General features: G+C 41.6%; 2 protein-coding genes across 3 annotated transcripts in view; both read left to right on the forward strand.

Moving 5' to 3' along the window:
- The window catches only part of hs6st1a (heparan sulfate 6-O-sulfotransferase 1a), an 81,046-nt gene extending 67,664 nt beyond the window's left edge, over positions 1–13,382 (forward strand). For both annotated transcript variants that reach the window (XM_034675228.1, XM_034675227.1), the window contains 3 exons: positions 569–791; positions 4,966–5,214; positions 8,639–13,382. In XM_034675228.1, coding sequence (XP_034531119.1) covers positions 569–791; positions 4,966–5,214; positions 8,639–8,974 — 808 coding nt within the window. In that variant the 3' untranslated portion in view covers positions 8,975–13,382. The remainder of the gene's footprint in view (positions 1–568; positions 792–4,965; positions 5,215–8,638) is intronic.
- Positions 13,383–19,584: 6,202 nt separating this feature from the next.
- The window catches only part of uggt1 (UDP-glucose glycoprotein glucosyltransferase 1), a 35,868-nt gene continuing 34,432 nt past the window's right edge, over positions 19,585–21,020 (forward strand). Inside the window, exon 1 of the mRNA XM_034675094.1 lies at positions 19,585–19,670. Coding sequence (XP_034530985.1) covers positions 19,640–19,670 — 31 coding nt within the window. The 5' untranslated portion in view covers positions 19,585–19,639. The remainder of the gene's footprint in view (positions 19,671–21,020) is intronic.

Raw genomic sequence — 21,020 nt, forward strand, 5'->3', positions numbered from 1 at the left:
ATGTGCTTGTGCCAGCAGTTTCCTTTCCTGCACAGTGTGGCCTGAACGCTGACCTGATCCGCCACCTGACAAAACAACTCCTTCCCCCATTACCTCTTTGTCCTCCTCCTGATCGTGTCTAGTTCAGCTTCCCGTCTGCGACCCAGATTCCTTCAAAGCATCACACAACTGCTTCTAGTAAATGCAAATGATATGGAATTAAGTATGGCAGCCACCTCCATGTGCAGCCCTTCTCCTGCTGAGGATATGGATGGAGAATGAACTGCAGCAGGAAAGCATTGTACACACTGCCACCATATGGGCAACTGTGGTACTGTCCACAATGCAGTGTTAGTGGAGGAAATATCACCACACTTTCATGCAGTTTCACTTGTTCTGAGCAATTAAGGAATGACTCACTCCCAAAGGAGAACACCAAGTTTATATCAATACACAAGCTTGTCTTTACAGATCGTGTTTGCTGCTTCTGCTTCCTTAATGTGGGCTTTTTATTGGTTGATCAAACCTGCATCAAAGACAGATTTCTGTGCAGACATTTCTTAATGTACATCTTTTTTCTCCTACACAGGAAGTTCTACTACATCACTCTGCTGAGGGACCCGGTGTCTCGATACCTCAGCGAGTGGCGACATGTGCAACGTGGAGCCACGTGGAAAACCTCTCTCCACATGTGTGATGGACGGACCCCTACGCCTGAGGAGCTGCCCTCCTGCTACGAGGGATCTGACTGGTCAGGCTGCACCCTGCAGCAGTTCATGGACTGTCCCTACAACCTGGCCAACAACAGACAGGTACAGAGAATAACGTTTCATTTTTTGTTTTGCGCAGGGCCACAACATTCTCCTATACGCCTTCACATGTCTTAAGTTTCCTCAGTGAACTGCAAGTTTGTCCGACCTGTCAATTACAAAGAGCTGTCACGCATTTACAGCCAACTACTGTCCTACTTGTTTCAGTCAAATTACCTCCATTTGTCATTTTAACATCTAACCAGATTTAATTTGCAGGTGACCTAAGGTTAGCATTATTTGACTTGCAGCCTGAACATTCTGGGAATCACAGGGTTACTCTAAATATGATACGACAAGGTACGATGCGATACGGTACGATGCGATAGGGTACGATGTGATATGGTACGATGCGATACGGTACGATGCGAAACTGTCCGATGGGATACGGTAGGATGCAATATGGTACGATGCGATACGATATGATGCGAAACTGTACGATGGGATACGGTAGGATGCAATATGGTACGATGCGATACGATATGATGCGATACGATACTATAAGTTGTGATACGATATGATTCGATACGGTACGATGCGATACAGTGTGATGAGATACGATATGATGCGATACGATACAGCACGATGCGATACAGTGTGATGAGATACGATACGATGTGATAGGGTACGATGCGATACAGTATGAAGCGATGCGATACAATCGGTATGGTAAGATGCTATATGGTACAATACGATGCGAAACGGTACGATGGGATACGGTACGATGCAATATGGTACGATCCGATACGATATGATGCGATACGATACTAATCGTTGTGATACGATATGATGCGATACAGTGCGATGTGGTACGATGCGATTAGGTATGATGCGATACGATACTTTACGATGCGAAATGGTACAATGCGATACGGTACGATGCGATGCGATACGTTGTGATGAGATACGGTACGATGCGATACGATGTGATGAGATACGATACGATGCGATACGGTACGATGCGAAACGGTACGATGCGAAACGTACGATGCGATAGGGTACGATGCGATTTGATACACTATGGTACAATACAATATGCTACAGTACAATACAGTACTATATGATAGGCTACAGTACAATACACAACAATACCATACGATAGGAAATGATACAGTACGATATACAACAATACTATGTAATAAAGTATGATACCCTTTGATTTTAGTGCAATATGATGCATTGCAGTATGATACGATACAGTATAGCCTAATATGATTCGGTAAGATATCATACATAACTGTATAATATGATGTAATATACATAAGATAGTATTTAGTATGATACAATGCGATTCGGTATAATAAGATATATACGATATACGATTTGATGTAGTACAATATGATGAGATATGATACCCAAGAAAATCATATAATGATAAATCACCATATCTGATTTTGTGAACAATACCAAATTCCTCATAAAGATTAAGTGCAGCATTGAAGTAATCAGCACCACCATGAGAGTCATGAAGTAGTGACATGGTGATTCATTTGGATGGGAAATCTGTTAAATATTTTTAAATCAAAATATCTCTAATTGGTGAAAGCAGTATGATGAATGCAGGGCACAAGTCAGGAGGACGATATAATGCTGCATCAATATTTTGTTCCACACCTATTGGAGATATATATTTTTTAACATTCAACTGCTGAACACCAACAGATAAGCTAACAGCTGTGTGGTCCTGCGTCTGGAGACAAAAAACTTCAGAGAAACACAGCTTTTGTCTTTTTCCTGGAAACTTCTTCATTTTATGGTTTTACCTGTTTTAATTACCACATCTGTTTGTTTCAAAGGGAATTAGACCTCTGGGGATAATTTAGCTTCATGTTATAATCTCGTAAATGATGAACGCTCAGTCACTGTTAGACTCATTTCTGTTTGCCTCCTTTATTGATCTGGGTGCAAGGTCACATCTTTGAAAGTAAAAAAAAAAAAGGCAAATTTCAAACTGACAAAATGTAACCTGACTCTGTCTTCTCAAATGATGGTTTGAATCGTTGACGTGAAGTGGGCAGCCCTGATACAAAATGTTCAAACTGTACACTTTGAGCTTTAAAAGAAGTGATCTGCTACAGGGTTGTCACATTGACTGGTTACAGTCTTCCAAACTGAAAGCTTTTCAAAGCATGTAACAGAGTGGGAGGCTGCCCACAGACCTTCAGACAGTCAACTTTTGCTCCTGGGCTTCTCTTGGTCATTTGTGCAAAGCTTTAAAAGAGCAGCTGGTGATGCTGCCTTCTATTATGGCTACGTGGTTAACCTGTGTCTCTGCACCTGACTGCACTCTGTTATCAATCCAAGCGAAATATCAATGTAGGGAGAACAAGTTAAGACAAATAAGACAAAATGTCCCCAAAGAAACCAAGCACTGTAGATTCAGATGTTTTTGTTTAAATGAGATTATAAAAGAGACTCACTTAAATCTCTTATGTGATGATTGCATCCCTAAAGATTGATCAAATATTGATTTATCAACCAAAAGTTCAAGAAGAAATTCCAACTTGTATTAGATTTCTTACATTTAATCTCACTGAAATTCCAAAGTATTAACGCACATCATATGAGGAGCAGCAGACATGTAAGCATGCACTCTCTCCCTCTCTTTCTCTCTCACACACAAACATACACATATACACACTCTCACACACACTTGTGTACACACAGTCAGAAGTTTGCCTGCTGGCCACAAACACCTCAAATTCACACCTTCTTTTCTCATGTTATCTCAGTCTCCCACCTAAACATGTTGGCTAGCTTATCTCATCTGAGCCCCAGGCTGTTATTACTCCTGGTCCCATGACTTATAAATGTGGCGCACACACACACACGCACACACTCAAACTCATGCATACGTACACACAGTGGAGGCATGCTGGTGGACCAGTGGGCTCAGATGAATCCAGATCAGTATGCAATCACAGCTCCTGTAGTGTAACACAACAGCTCCAGAGTGCGCTCTGTGAGGCAGTGATCTCTCATTATGGAGCAGACTGCTTCTTTAGTTTATTAAGATCAGAGCCTGATCAGAGAACACAAAGGGACAGTGTGTGATAACTGACAACTCATAGAAAACAGATAATAAAGGACTTCATGGTCGGGGCTGTCACGATATAAACTATTTTTTTACCATCATCAGTTTATTAGATTTAGATTTTGTCATTTACTTTTGATGAAATAACATTTTTATAACATGTCTTGAACATTTTTTTCCCTCTAAATAACAAATTGATGACAACTATCTCATTTTTTATTATATCATCTACCAACACTCAAAAAGAACGTATAAACCATTTCATCAACCATCAAACTACAGTTTTATAGCCTACGTCATAACTAACAGTTGGATGTACAGCTCCAAAAACTGTTTAATCAATCATGCACTGGACCAAAAAATATAATTATTACTGTATTAATTCATATAAAATATAATCTATTCTATATAAGTATTTGATTTCTAATTACAGCCATATTTTAAGAAACCAACTTGTCAAGATTGGTAGACAGCAAAGCTGAAGAGAGAAAGGTTGTATGGTGGCTGAAGAGTGGAGGTTGACATTCAGCAAAGAGAGCCAGCGACCACTGCTAGGAGGGTTGAGCCTCAGTATGTGGTATGAGCTTAAACCACTAGGTCAACCAGCGCCCTAATAATTGTATTTTGTACCTCTGTATGTTTTTAGTCGGGGGTTTTTCATCGAATGGAAAAAGCAAGTGAATAGACAACTCTAAAAAAAGGATCAGGGCGATACTGATGTTATATTTCAACATACGTGTGGACTCACTAAAGTCGCCCCACCCTGACCCTATCACAATCCTCGGTTCTGATCATTACAAATATTTTGTTTCAAATATTCATCAAAGCTCCTACAGAAAACCTTCCAGTTTTTCTTTAATGATTTATGTCGTTTTTTCTAAAGCAACACACACTGATGAATCTGTAATATCTATTCATATTTGATTTGTTTACATTTTCCATCCTATAGCAGCTGCTCTTTTAGCTTGTAGAAGTCACAAGTCTATAAGTGCTCACACTCCTTTTATTAATCTATGAGAGCAGATAGAATACCTGAAGGTTTTGAGCCGGTGCTTTATAAGGTGGAAACAAAATTCATAAAACTCAAAAGTGTTATTCACAAACATGGATTTCTATAACCCTTCTTCATTCCTCTCTCTGCAGGTTCGTATGTTAGCAGACCTGAGCCTAGTTGGCTGCTACAACATGTCCACTGTTCCAGAGAAGAAGAGAGCCCAGCTCCTCCTGGAGTCGGCCAAGAAGAACCTGAGAGACATGGCCTTCTTTGGTCTGACAGAGTACCAGAGGAAAACCCAGTTCCTGTTTGAACGGACCTTCAGGTTACGCTTCATCAGGCCTTTCATGCAGTACAACAGCACCCGAGCTGCAGGGGTGGACCTGGATAATGCTACGGTTAGTGCTGCTGAGTCGTTTTAGATTACCTTGTTTTGGAACTACAACCGCTTACAGTGGCAAACGAGACCATCGGCAATAAAGAGGGACCATTTCTATTGAGTTACTTTTTTTTAACTATTTTGTGAAAAAACACTAATTACACATGCTCTCTACAAAATCAGCAAAGACAGCTTTGTCCACAGGGGGCGCCAAAATCAACACAAACAAATAGTTCCTCGCAGGAGCTTTAAGCACGATTCAAGGATTTTTACTCCGAGTCAAATACTTCTGTATCCTTAGACTGGCCTTTCTTCAGGTGTAAGGGTCTAAGTATCTCTTCCACCACTAGACGAGTGCACTTAAAATAATACTTACTGTAAATAAGGAAGTCTGGTGTATAACTTTAGTGTGTGTACGTTTTCTCTCAAGGAGGATGAAGGGGAAAATGTCTTATTTACTCAGATAAACTTTTTTATGACCAATATCACTCTTAGAAATTGACACAGCAGCCGAAACACATTCAGTAAACTGAGAGGGGAATAAATCTTTTTAAAGAATGGGAAAATAATCTCAGAGAAGTATTTGAAAAAAGAGAGAAACAGAGCGTAAACACAGTGCTCCATTATTGCTGTGAAATGAGTTGGGATGACTGTTGCTGCTAAAAAACAGCAGCTTCAAACATGTTCTTCACACTTTGATTGGTCCAGTGTGGGAGTTCTTAGGCTCAATTTTCCCAGCGAAAAAATATCCTCCAGTACACAGCAGACTGGTGATTTATACATCAAAACCAGTCAGCAGGAGAGAAAATAAAATATGCCCTGCTGACAGAGACTGGGGAAAGTTTGGCCGATGGTTATTGTCATGCATAAAAAAGAGAGAAAATATCACGTTTTAAAGGTTCATGGAGAGAGGGAAGCTGCATGTGGCATTTTCAGACAAAATTAGCTTTTGAAATGAGCTTTCATATTAAATACTTCCAAAGGCACTGTGTGAAATTGTGACCTTATTTAATTACTCAAAAAAGTCAAATAATTACAGCAGGAGATGTGAGGAATATTTACTTTACACTCTCCTGCAAAGCTGCTGAAAACCTGCTAATGGCTTCAGGATACCAGATAGTAATTTCTCACTTCCTCAATTATATAACGACTGTTCTCGGATTCATTTAGTCTTTGTTTGGACGACTTGAGCTTACTACTGTCTTCCTGGCTCTGTGCCGGTGTCCCCCGTGCAGCCGATCAAACGTTTTCTAATTCTCTACCACTGATGCAGCACGTCGCTTCCCTCTGTTGTTGCACACATCGCCCACAAATTATATCCAGCACGCCATCACAAGATTTCAAAGGGGTTCTCTTAATTAAACACATTTCCCTCTCCATGTTAAATTCACTCGCAGCAGATGATACACAGCCAGCTGCATTGCACAACCAAACATCAAACACGTTTCTGTTATCTTGCTCCACATATTGCCAACACGCTTTTCTTTTTCTTTGTTCCCCACTTCATTTAGAGCTTTGTACTAATGTCATGTAATAGAGAATTTCCCCGTTCCAGTGCAATAGCTTTCGATAAGAAAAAAGTTCCTTCTCTCAGGGTACCACTGCCAAAGACCACATCTGAAATAGTTTAGCTCCTTCGGTAAGTGTAAGGTCCAAATAGAGCTGGGGATTCCTTATAATAAACTGCCAAATATAGAATTACATACCTTCAATGGCTTTTTATTTTTACTTTACATTTTCTCATACAAACTGCAGAACAGCTAAGATGACATACACATGACAACTACAAGACGATAGTGAACGCTGTGGTTGTAGCTAGGGATTTGCATGTTTAGTTGACAACCCGATTAAACGACGTCACCCTCGCTCTTCGACACCAGAATTACTCGTCAGTTAAACAAGCTATTAATATTTTAGTACTTTATGCCTGAAATAGGGACATGGCATGTGTTGTGTCTGAGCTGTAGTGCAGCCATCCGCCGCTAGGCGAAGCTGTACCTCCAGGTGGTGACGACTACTACCTGTACAAACAATCACAGTTTACAGGAGGCTATTAAATGCATCACAGCGCGATGCGGTTTGAGTATTTGATGTAGAAAGTGGAAATAAAGTTAAATGGTGGCTGTGTCTGATTAAAGCTGCTGTTGGTAGTCACAGAGTAAACATCTGTTCAGAGAGAGGGACTTCGAATGTCAACACTATCCCTCCCAACCAGATTTCCTCTTAGCCCCCCAACAAAGATCGGCGTGTGCAGTCATGATAGTGCCGGACTCATAACCAATCGGAGAACGTAGTCGGGGCCGCCCCTTAACCAATCAGGACAGAGGATTGGAGATTAGCTATGATTGGTCCGTCATAACGGGAATGAGGGGAATAATAACATTGTTTGATTCAAAGGCATTGGAACACGCAGAGATTTTGCAATAGTCTCAAATTACTCCACTTACCGATGAGTACCGATGGGTATTATGACCTTTTCTTCCAAACCCAGCAGAAAAAAAGAACCATTTTTTTACACCATTCCTACAAACAGCAGCTTTAAGTCGACCAGGGCAATTTGTAATGAACACACCGAGTGGACTTTAACATGAAGGAAAGGCTGGTGCTGCAAGCTCTGCTAATATTAGCTACATTCAGCAAACCTGTTGACAGGGCCTTAAGATTAGTCGGCTGGTCGCAATTTGTATTTCCTATTAAACGACTAGCAAAGTCACTTCATAGCATCCCTAGCGATAGCTCTGTGTCTCTTTTGTTTGTTAATTTTCATGATAAATAAAACTGAGGTGTTCAGAAGATGTGGAAAGGCAGAATTTTTCAGAAATAAAGGCTTTCTTGGTTGAGTGCTTTGGAGTGAGCGGTAGTAATATCTAAGTGGCATTTAAAGAATTAACGTTGTACCAAAATTTAGTATTTTTTGCAATGCAAAGACAAGAATAAGAAACAAGCATATCCAAGTATGAAAAGTATCTCCAGTCTGAGAAGGCCCCTACCTTAGAACGAGGCCAATCAAAAGTGGGGTGTCTATGTCTGAAACATTCCGTGTTGTAAGACAAAAATTTTGGACCTGGCTCAGCTTCTGTACACACCCAAGCTCACATTCCTGCTGTATGACATGAACACAAGACAGACAATAAGAAAAGTTGCCAAATTCAATCTCAGATGATCAAAAGCTTTGCAGTTTGTCTGTTGTCTGAAAAGCTGAAAATGTCATGAATCCATCACTCAAACAAGACTTCTTAGATCTAAATGTAATATTTACTACTGGTACCCAGTGCAACATACTCCCACCAGCACAGCCCCTGGGGTTGTTCTGATGCAGGGCTGTTCACTAATTGAGCACCTTGTAATGTTTCAGCAGCAAAAGATACTGCAAACCTGTCTCCCACCTTTTCCCCCCAAACCTGACTTACTTCTAACTTCTTTTTCTGCCCTCTCTCGATCAGGTCCAACGCATCGAGGAGCTGAACGAGCTTGACATGGAGCTCTACGACTACGCCCGGGACCTGTTCCAGCAGCGCTACCAGTACACACGTCAGCAGGAGAGGCGGCAGCAGCGCATCAAGAACCACCTGCAGCAGACCCACCAGGGGCTGGGCCTGGGCGTCAACCTGTGGCCTTCACACGGCCGGCAGAGCGCCGTGTCCACACTGGAGGACGGGGAGGGAGAGAGGATGGAGAGGGAGGAGCGGGAGGAGGGTGAGGAGGGAGGCAGAACGGAGGAGGCGGGCAGCAGACTCCCCACCGAGGACTACATGAACCAGATCATCAACCGCTGGTAGCAGCAGAACGAGAGCAAACACACAGACATGCATATGTAATGTGAAACACACACATACACACACATTCAGAGAGTGAGGCCTGCATCAAAGACCCAAATGACTGACAGCAGACTGAGTATTGGGCCGCAGGAATGAGAGTCCAAGTGGTTGCTATGGAGACCTGGGCATGGTCGATTGCATCAGCTAACATAATTGGGGTTTGCCCAGTTGTTATTAGCACCCGCTTGCCCTTCCCTCCCACCTCTCTGAGTTTCTCTCCGATCATCTTCACGGACTGAGCAGAGAGAGATTTCGAAGAGTTTCTGAAAACAGAGTATCCCTTCCTGTCTCACCTGCCTCTCCTTCTCCCTCCTCCTCCTACTCCTCCTGTATTCCTTTTGTTCTCTGTGGCCTAGTATGGAGCATGAGAAAATAAAATTAAGTCTGTGAATTCCCACTAATCTTGGCTAGAGGACCAGTCTGAATCCTGGATGCTCCAATTTCAAAGGAACTGGGAAAGCTATAAAAGTGTGCTAACGGCTGAGCTGAACAAAGAGTAGAAGAAAACGAGAGACTGAACCTGAATGAAAGAAACAATTCAAGAAGAGTTGGACTGAGTTGTGTAATAAAGCTTTCTGCTTAAAAAAAATCAGCCATTTCACCCATTGGCACGCTTTTGTCATGAAGAAGTGACAGTGTCATTCTCATTTTATGATTTCATTTGTATTTTCCTTTTGTGTTTTTGCTTTTTTTAAAGCAGAATTGTAATAACACTGAGACCAATATTGCTGCCTAAAAGAAAATGATTCCTTTAATTTCTTTATTTTTGTTTGTTTGTTTTTTAAGTCAAAGCTGATGGACGGGATTGACGTACAATGGACCATAGCCATTACTGAAGCCTTGCATCTTGAAAGGGTGATAAAAGTAACCTTTTCTTCTGTGAAAGGTTCCCAAAGCTCCTGTCGCTCATTATTTCTCCTTCTCCCTCCTTTTCTTTCTTTGCATCTCGGTCCTGCAGACAATAACAGCCAATTAGAGAGCAGCAGCATCACATAGGTGTGAAGAAATCAAAGGCAAGGAGAGGAGTGTGTTGGCTGCAGGTTGTTGTCTGGAGCCTTGCAGTGTGTGTGTGAGTGATTGAGCGGCGGGCGCTTTGGAAGCCTCAACTCAGAGAAATGCTCGTAGGGAGTCATTGGGAACTACTGGTCACCATGGCAGTGCGGATCCTTCATGCAGCGGGAGTTATTTTCACTTCCCTTGGTTTTTCGTTGTTGTTTTTTTTTGACTGAGAACAGCGTTGTAAAAGCGTCAGTCTCTAACAAGCCTCCTGCTAAAAAAGTGTCCACACTGCCGCGGTGACCTGTGGTTCTTTTATGCGAGCAGTTTTACCCTGAAGACCGCACAGGGTGAGGTAGCAGTGCCTCTATGTACTGGGATCATAGCTAACATTATTATTGCCAGATATTACATTATACTCCAGTGATTTCTCTGACTACTCGTGTGCGTGTGAGTGAATGAGTGAGTGTGTAAATAGTATGTACAGTATGCCTTTGATTGGCATATGTGTATGCCTTTGTAAATAGTGCGCCTGATTTGAGAGAGAGAGGGAGAGAGAGAGAATTTTGTGAGTGACTGATTCCATGACCGATCATTTTTCGCCATTTTCTTTGGTGGAGGAGGGCGGGGCAACTAAGTCCCCTCCCAAAGCATGTCACAGCAGTGTGACCATCACAGTGATGCAAGCTAATAATACTCCCCCTCTGCAATTTCCTTTACCTTTTTCTCTTCCTCTTTCTTGTCTCCTCCCCTTGAGCTCCTTCTCTGAAGGTGAGGACTGTGTAACAATACTTATCTAAAATTCTAATCAATACTTTTGACACATCTGCTGGTGGCACGTCTGTACTCTGAAGTAGGGGTTGCGCCAAATCCTTGTCAGGAATCAGGAATTTCATGCATTTTGATACCACAGGTTGCAGAATTTTTTATAACACTGGCAAAATATAACAGCTTAGTAAGGCTTAAAACTCGCAAGTTTTTCATCAAGCAACAACCTCCTATGTTGAAAAATAAAGCCAATGTGGAAGTGCTAAAAATTGCAGTTCCTCAAGTGACCACTTGAGGCTGGCTCTAAAACCCAGGAATCCCCATTGACGCCCATGTTGACATGCCCATTTGTACAGCAAGTTCAGACATGTTTACAGCCTGGCTCTAATAACACGTTTGGTCTCAGTAGCTAGTTTCTTTATTCACACACATTGCACATGGAGGGAAATTTGTATAACTCGTCAGTTTTTATGATATTAAGACGAAGAGTTATTAATGAGTTTGCATTATTTAGGACGTGGTGAGTTGACTGACTGGCAGGGGCTATGTATCTCTTTGCCAGGAGGCTTCAGGCCCACCTCATCCCCACCTCTCTGTCTGTTTATAGGTTGACCAAAAGTTAGGATGAGTAAGCATTTCCAATATGGCGACTGCCATCTTTCAGCTTCAAAACACCTCTTCATAAAGTGGTGACATCTCTGAGGCCAGGTCTGTGTTTTAAACATTTTGGAAAACAAAAGCTCTTGTAGCCTCTGCTGTTTAAAATGACAAGCATCATGCCTTCCAGTCATTACATAGCTGTACGAGACTCTGGATTTGGTCAGACCGTGTTTCCTATACAAACTTGAGAGGAAAATTGAAACATAATTTTTTTCACAAGTTACCCTGCTGCAGCTTGTATCTTCAAAGGGAGTGTTTGTGACCTTTCAGGGGTCAGCCGCCTGGCCAGAGAAGATAAACATTCACCCCGGGCAGGTTCTCCATTTAAATCCAGTACCTCTATAGATCGTGATGTCACCCTGAATAACCCGAGCTGTACATTACAGCACAGAGGAGGTCTGTGGAAATAGTGAATCAGAATGAAAACATCTTTGGGAGCAACCTTCTCGTGGAAAACATGTTTCGACATTTCCCTCAAGGATTACGTAAAGAACATTTGGTGAATGAATAACTAAATAACATGCAGAGTTCTGAGGTCTTAGATGTTGCAATGTCACTGACAGATTATATCAGCTGTGTCCAATTATTGTCGATTCTGTTACGGTTAAAGTCAAACTTTGACAGTGTCTCTACAAGGCCAAAGATGGATCGTTATGGAACAGAAATATACCTCTCATACTGCAGTAGATTTTAAGATGACTAGTGTTAGAGTTCTGTATCAGGACTTCCAGCATTCAAAGTTAGCAGATAGATATGCTGCACTTGTTTCTTCAGTGAGCCAGATACTTTAAATCATTTCCAGGTGCAGGATGTAAGCATTAAGAACAAGTGTTCTTCCTCATTTTTGAATTTTAGCTCGTTATAACTATAAAGACAAAGAGATAAGAGATCAAAAAAGAACATGTGCCATAAAATGTGATGAAAACCCATCCTTTCATGCAAAGATAATAAAAAGTAGGACAGGGAAATAGACGTGTTACAGCAAGATGTAATCAAACCAAATGCGGTCCAAGTTTGAAGTCATCCAGGAGGCAGTGGGAGGATGCACACATGCTTCCTTGGTGTAAAAAAATCTGTTTTATGTTGAGTATTGATTTCTATTATAACCAGAAGGAAGGTGGAACAAATAATTATCCCGCCCACCAGCCTCCTTGATAAATTTCCTCTTAATCACCTGCATCCTCCCATGTCTCTCTTTTTGATCGACTCCTTTCAAATCGGGGATGATTCATGAAGGGGAAGGAGGGGAGAACAAGGAGGGGATGATGAAAGGTATTGGGATGCATCCAGAGTCAATATGCTGCTTTTTGTGTAGCCTTCAAAGTAACGCAAATGGATACAGGAAGAGTGATCTCCCTTTTTTTTATTTTTTGCTTTGTATTAACTTCCCCTTCATTGTTCTAATGAAACTGGAGGCTTGAAAACACTGCAGCTTCCAGGCGTTTTGCCCACAACCCCCTTTTTTTTTTTTTTTTTTTTTAAAGTCAGAGCATGTTTGGGCTCCAAACCAATACCTGGTTTAATACAAAACTGATTCTCTACCTTTGGGAGTGTTTTTCTATCTTCAGTGTTCCAGTTTAAAGCGACCATCAGTCCTTAAACATACTCCTGTGTGTGCTGAGATGATTCCAGGAAATAATGCTGTAAAGCTATACTCAAATATTTTATGTCTCATCACTATGTGTATCTGATGTCTTAACAGCGTTTCCTTTGTGACAATGAAGCAGCCCATGTGTCGCTAACATCATCCTGTTTTGTTGTTTTTTTAAAAGACGTGTTAAAAAGAGTGCGATAGAGACTATTTTTTTGTTTGTTTTTGGGGGGGCGGGGGGGTTGGTGTGCTGTCTGTCTCTGGCTCCTCCTGTATGCATCATTCTGGGTTTGTTTCTTATGATTGCAAAAATGAATCATCAAGCCACCAATTAAAATATTTCATTTTTACAGACCTGACTGTGTCCTGGTTGTCTCTGCATTTCATTTCTGATGTTTCTCTCACTCACTCACTCACTCACTCACTCACTCCATCATCACACACAGGCAGATAAAATATCTCCTCTTTGGACTTTATATGAAACTACATCCAAATGCAGCCACGTTTCATCAAAGAAACACTTAGTGATCTCTTGACAACTTGTGTAGGATGTTTCTGCTCTACAGGTTTCTGCACCTCCATCCACAATCTGATCCATCACCAGAGGACATTTCTACCACTAACCACAAGACCATGACCCCACAGAACAGCCTTTGCCCCCCCCCCCCTCTTCCCTCCCTTCTAATGACAGCCTCAATCCTGTCAACTGTGATCTACGGCCTAATTCAATCTGCAGACATTCAGGGCCTGCATAACACACGAACATGCTCGCAAATATGCTTCTTCCTCTGGCAGGTAGGCGTTCTGAATCTGCAGGCCGGTATAAATATTATTCCCTGTCCTTGGCTCATCATGCAAAGGAGACGGAGGAGAGCACAGGCTTTTGCCCCCTCTCTCATCAACAGTCCCGTGAGCTTCACCCTTGACCCCTCCAAGCCGTGCAGAAAATAATTTGCCTGGATAGCGACAGGCGGAGGCAATCGGTTGGAGGGGGATCAGAGCGGGCTGAAAGACCCAACGAGGGCCAGAGTGTAAGAGAGATGAGGAATCAGAGGGAGCTTTTTATGTAAGACTGGAGGACAGACATTAGAACAGAGAATAAAAGAGGGAGCTGTGCTGCCTCTCTGGCAGCTGCTACGTGCTGTATTGAACTGAACGCAGTCTTTAATCCCCCCCCTCCAAAAAAAAATAAAGCTCTGGGTTGCTGTCATTTCAAGTGCAGCTAGACTTAACTCACATAATGGCTCAGATACACTGCAGAGGGCTGGGCAGCGTTTTGTTTATGTGAGCATGTGAGAGTTTGAGGGGGAAAGTGCTCAGTCCTGCAGTGGGAATCCAGCTCAGAGCGATTGTTCGGGGCTCTGGCTGCAGTCCATTAATAGGAGGTCAAACTGGCTGAAGCTCCCATGCTTTTTTCATGCAAACAAAGAAGCTCTGGCATTATTATGGCTTATTTTCAGCATGGAATTCTGCAGATAAAGTCATACTGAGTGCTTCCCTTGCATCCATCAGAGTCAGGCTATTGTAGTTCTGGACGATTGCCCTGTTGGCGTTTGAGCTGGTCACTGTGGAGTTTGGTTTTCTGTCTCTAGTTGAGACTTGTCCAACAGTGGCGTGGCTCAGACCTTCAATCTACAATGTGGATAAATCTCAAAACAGCAACGATTTGCAGAGTTTCAGTGTCCTGTTTTCGTCGAAGAGTTAATGCACAGAGCTGAGACAGAGTTCAACCCAGTGCTGGAGTGCACTTTTTTTTCCTTCCGGCAATGAAATAAATGATTAGATCGGACATCTGGGGTTGTTATCTGACCTTCCACTCCAGGTTTGGCTAATCTCCCAGGTCAGCAGCAAATCATCTCTCATGATATTAAAGGATTGAACACAAGAATCCAACCTCCCAGGCAGCACTCTGCTCCGGAGCTCTTACAGGCTGCCACCGGTGGGAGTCCAATCTGAGGAATCCCACAATCCCATTACAGTGAGAAAATGTGTGTTTATTGTGTAGGTGTTTGTGTGTATGTGGAGCTACAACCCAGGAGCCCATAAAGAGCTGATCCGCTTTGAACTTATTAACCTCTGAATACAAGTCTCATAAATGTTGATGTTGGAGACATGTAGCGGGGCACACACCCCATGGGTCAGGGCTGAACATGAAATCTAGGGCTGTGAGAGGGGTCATTTATTTTCCTCATGCAAGTGAAGTGGCAAGTACACATGTGAGAGAGCATAAAAATGTAAGTGGTACATGTTTCTGCAAATAAAAAAGTGCAGAAGCTGATTAGAAATGTCTAATTCTGCTGAATAAGTGTGTTTAAGTGTTATAAACACTAAGGTAAACAAGACTGTCCTCCTCTATCTGCATGTTTAAGGTTTTTAGCGCTGACCAGCTCGGTGTTTTCCTGGCTGCAATGTTGTGAATTAGCTTCATGCAGGTGACCCTGCTGACCCCTATTATACAGTCGGGGACACATTTAATTAGCAGCAACTCACGTGAAACGACAAAATGTATTAATATTAATGGAGGTTTAATTGAGGTCGTTTTTGGTCCCCCGTCGAGGCTTTCAACCTCTAAAATGGCTGACGTGTGAGAGTGTGAGGAACGAGAGCCAACAGCCGGGGTTCGCCATTTCGTATGTGACCCCGGTGAAGATGACAACCATCTCCCATGATTCATCTGAAGATGTCACCTTCCTGACAGATGAACTAGCCCTGTGGGCAGCGTGTAAGAGTCTGTGTGAGGACAGGTTTAGCTGTACTTGCAGGGACTATGCAGCGAACATGATTTGGCTTCTGCACACAGGGAAAAGGTGATTTTCGTTTTAGATTGTGAGTGTGCATTTATCTATCATCAAGGTGAAGGTCAAATCCAGCAGGATAATTAATGTCCTTGCGTTTTATATAATGTTAAAATCAAACGCTGGAACTGCTCCCTCTTGAGGATCAGCTGTCCAATTTAATTTAGGCTGCAGAGCGAGTAAATGAAAAAAAGCCAGACCCTTGTCTCCGCACCCTGGGACAGAGTCTCCGTGCCTTTCATCTTCTTTGTAACAAGAAGACCACACAACAGGTCGACAGGGAGCCTTGCAAGTTTTACCAATCTGCCCCGAAGGGATGGTCCATCCAAAAAGATACAGCCTATCACATAAATCAAAGGCAAAGGTTTACAAAATGAACACTGGGAACCCCAGGTGCCTTCTTCAAAATGAGAGGGATTTCCGTTTCTCTGCTTTTTCATTACCACATAACAAATGCTGTAAACCAAAGGGACAGCTTTGGCTTACTCTTAATACAGGATTTATTTCCCATGGCTTTCACTTGGAGCATGCATACAGCTATCCTCATTTCCACAAGCTGTTTCTCAAATGAATACAAGCGTTTTTTTCTTAAACAAATCCCAAATAAATATGAAACACCTTTGCTGTATCTGCTGTAAGATAAATGAGAGCTCTTATGAAAACTTATGTATATACAAAACTAAACGCCTACAACACAGTCTTAAATATTGTTCCTTTAAATGGCCAATCCCAAGTCCAGCTTTAATATATGTTCCATAATCACTTGTGTAATTTAAATTTTGTTACATAACAGACAAAAATATGAAGGCTTTATAAAAAATACATTTACTGTTAAACACTATAGAAAGGAGATCACACACATGCACATGCAAAGCCTACTTACTATGATCAATCAGAAAAAGGATTTACAATACTGAAATGTGCAACTTCTGAAAAGTACATTCATTTATAAACCCAATAAGTGGTTGAGGCTCCTTTACCATGAATTACAGCATTAATGCAGCGAGGCGTGTGGTACTTCTGAGTTGAAGCCCAGGTTGCTCTGGTTGTGGCCTTCAGCTCATCTGTATTTTTGGGTTAGGTGTTACTTATCTTCCTCTTAAGAAATATCCCACAGATTATCTATGGGGTTCAGGTCAGGCCAGTTGGCTGGCCAGTTAAGAACAGTAGTATTGCTGTGAATGTATCATTTGGTAGGAGTTTTGGCGCTGTGGGCAGGTGCCATGTCCTGCTGGAAAAGGAAATTTGCATCATTATAAATTTTGTCAGCAGATGGAAGGATGAAGTGCTCTAAAATCTCCTGATTGATGGCTGCAATGACTTTGGACTTGATAAAACACAGTGGACCAACACCACCAGATGACACAGCACCTCGAATCACCACAAACAGCAGAAACATCACTTTTGAATTCAAACACCTTAGACTCTGTGCCTCCCCACTCTTCCTCCAGATTCTAGGACCTTGATTTTCAAACGAAATGCAACATTTGTTTTATCTGGACTTAGGACCATGGTAGTTCAAAAGGATGGTCTATTCTCCAGAAGGAGGAAGCTGCAACATTTCCTTCCCAAATGGTAACGCCTCAGTTGGTTTTTTTTTTTATTCAAAACAAGCTTAATCAGAGGCGTCAAAGACACCACAATTTGCTTCCTTGTAAGACTTACTTGTCAGTGGTTATTGACTTTATTGTACTGTACATTACAGTTGTTCAAAAACATGACAAGCAATAGGAAACCACTGTGTTTTAGGTCAACATGGAAAGGCTGAGGACAGGGTTTGAAACTAGAAAGAGCTCATTGAAAGGCGTCAGTGCCAGTCACCACATTAATGTGCTGAACTTGTCAGAGTATATCAACTTTCTATGGTTGCTCAAAAGTATGGCCCAGTGGAGGGAAGCCACTACATTCCATCCTCACACAGAAAGGTCCAAACTGAGAAAGATCCCAGAACCAGCTTGTTGTGAAGCTTCAGTAATGACCATCACACCAACCTGCTGTCTGACATGGCTTGCATTGTTTGGGTTTATTTACTTTCCAATACATATTGGGTTATTCAAAAGCATGGCCCATAATCCAGTGGAGCGTATCCTGAATAATTCATATCTACTCTGGAAAGCCCCAGCTGTTGTTTGAACCTAGAACCAGCTTGCTGTAAGGGGTCATTGCCAACCACAACACTGATATACTGCCATGCCTGACTTCCTTTGTTAGAGTTTATTTGCTTTCCAGTAAATTCTGATTATTCAAAAGTATTACTTCAGTACATACTTCTTAATACTTAATGGTATCAATGGCATCACTACCAACCGCAACACTGACCTGCATCAGTTTGTCTGTGAAGAGTGAGGAGGTTTCGTGTCGTATTGATTCTGGTGACCCCCAGAATGAATACTGCATTTCCCTTGAGCACTATAACCCACTGTCGCTCTTGCCTAAGTGTTTATCTGTTGTGAGAGCAAATTAATGGAATATAGATCTTCTTTTTGATACTAATTGTCTTTGTTCAATACAACTTTTTGAAGGATACAGAGTGATGAGGATAATATATTGATTTGACTGTAATGTAACAAAGACAAAACTTTGTAAGCCCTGACTTTTTACTTTCAGTTAGCTTACAAATGGTGACATATTGGTCAAATGTTGCCCATCACAGCCATGGTGTTATGATGTGTGCGCTGACATAAACATTAAACCTGATTGTTGCAATTTTCCTCTTTATACCAAGCAAGCCCTGGTTGAGGAATTTCTCTGTCTACAACAATACTTTGACAGAAACATATCTTTTTGCTAATCCTGCTCCAGAATCAGCCATAAGTACAAAAAAAAAGAAAAAAAGAAAGCTGTCTGAAGAAAAAAATCAACTTGTCCTGTTTGCAAAGTTTTTCTCTCCCTGCCAAACTTTACCAGCGTAGTTCAAAACACAGACACTCCCAAGTGAGTGCCGTGTATCGACTCGACTGCACAAGCAGTGAAATTCAGTATTAGGAAATATCCAATCTTTTTTCTGATCATCTCATTTTACTATGTAGATTGTGGAGAGGCATCAGGATAATGAGTGAGACTATTTCAAAATCAGTAAAAAGAATCCTCATGAGGCTTCTTGAATACAATAAACCATGTTTGAACAGTCTTGGAAAGGGGTGGAGCTTACTGGCATCTCCTCTTGGTAATACCCATATACTGTATAATAAAGGCAATACCCCTATTGAAAAGTTACCCCAAACAACTCTATTTTAAATATATAAATAAATAAGTATATAAATAAATAAACTCTTTACAAATTGAATAATTCCACTTAGATTTTGGTTTACCTTCCTCACTTTAACAATGACATTTCCATTGAATGATCTCAACTCACATTAAAAGTTTTTTGTATTTTTTAATTACTGCCTCAAATAATCATACCTAGGTCCCCTTTCCATATTGGGGCCCTTGGTGGCCACCCTGACTGTTCCCCCTACATTGACACACATGGCCCCAGAAGACAACACTTTGTGCAGTGTGATTACTGTCTAGAAAAGAAAGATAATTGAAAAATAAATTGTATAATTGAGTAAAAACTGTTTCTTTATGTTATTTAATTTAGTTTGGGGGCAAGGGTAAGGCAGCAAAGTTAACTGTCATATTGAGTTCGGTTTCCCAACACTTCAGTTTTTAATTATTTCCCAGTGAAATTGGTTATTTTTACATTCAAGTCACGTTTCAGTGTTGTGAAATTGTTTAATGACGGCAGGATATCAGTAATTTTGAACAGGCAGAATCGTGGTTACCTCACTTGGCTGACAGGACCCTCCCACTCTCAGAGCGGAACACAACATGAATGCAGGAAGCTACGGAGCCGGCTTCGGTGAGAATATACATCATTCATTCATTATGAGATGAAGCTATAACCTTCTGTATTCATGGCTGATTATTATCGTTGATAAGAGATTTAATTTTTAGCTGACTGTGAGCAATGTGGGTTGTTTCCTTTTGAGTAGGAGGTGTAAGCTAGCTCCTGCGTCTTTTTGGCTAACGTACATTTCAGGTAGCTTTAGCTTTCCTTGAGTTCAACAACTGCTGACGGACTGTCAGGGTGTCAGTGTCCGGGGTATTTAAGCTTCAAGGCTAGTCATACCTCAGTGTATTATGCAGCTATTAAAGTTAATCGTCAATCGTAACATACAGCTCAAGGGAATGTCATTGAAACAGTCCGGATGTCAAAACTGTGCGCTCATTGGACGAAGGAGCCACGCTGAACTTTCCTATTGGATGGAGATCACGAAGCTTTTTGTTTACTAGCTGAAAATCCTGACACGAGCGCCCAAAACAAAATGATCATGTCAGTGAGATAGGGATGAAGTGATTGAGTGTTCCTCCTCATTCTGGTCTGGTTGGTCTCGTTACATTTACATTCAGATTAAAAATGAAGACCCGTGGTCTGCTGGATTCACCTGAGAAGGCACCGCGTAAGGGGGATAGGATTTGATGTTGGGCCCTGAAATGCCAATGTCAACCCAGTCTCCTTATGATCAGATAGAATTGGGATGGGTGATAATATTTGTATTAATAATCCAACGCCCAGAGGCCCTTCACAAACGCCTTTTGACGTTACGCGTTTCTAAATGCCAATTACTGAACGCACCCAAACCTCAGGCGGCCCTGTGTAAACGCCTGGTGCTGCTTATTAAACCTCAGAGAGAGTTACACTTCCTAAGATGCATTGCAAAAGTTTGTTATGATTATGGGATTAAGTAAAGTAATCAAGCTGACAAAGGCACAGTGTTTATGGTGCCCTGGTTTATCCAGTCCTTACAATATCAGGCTGAGATGGATTTTATATTGTAGAGTACATCATACAACATGCATCATACATCATGCCAAAAACATGTCATGAGTCAGTGGCTAAGTATCTCAGGTGCAGCTAACAAAAAGGCACCTGTAAGTAAGACACCCAGCCTTGCTTACAGGTTGCAAATCATGCTCTAGATGTTAAGGTGCATTTTGACCAAGAGTTCCGGGGTCTTTTAGCCCCCAGAACTACTTTCCCTGGAACTAAAAGGTCCCTTCGCCCCCATTGTTGTCTCGATTTCGACCGCGAGCTGAAGTCCCGGGTAGATTGTGTAAATCAGGCCAGTGACATGTGGAGAAAAAAAATTATATTAAATAATATTTTGAAATCTTAATAAAAAACTACACTGGTATGCATTCCCAGGAA

The sequence above is a fragment of the Notolabrus celidotus genome, chromosome 22 (genome assembly GCF_009762535.1).
Source record: "Notolabrus celidotus isolate fNotCel1 chromosome 22, fNotCel1.pri, whole genome shotgun sequence".
In the NCBI taxonomy this organism is placed as follows: Eukaryota; Metazoa; Chordata; class Actinopteri; order Labriformes; family Labridae; genus Notolabrus; species Notolabrus celidotus.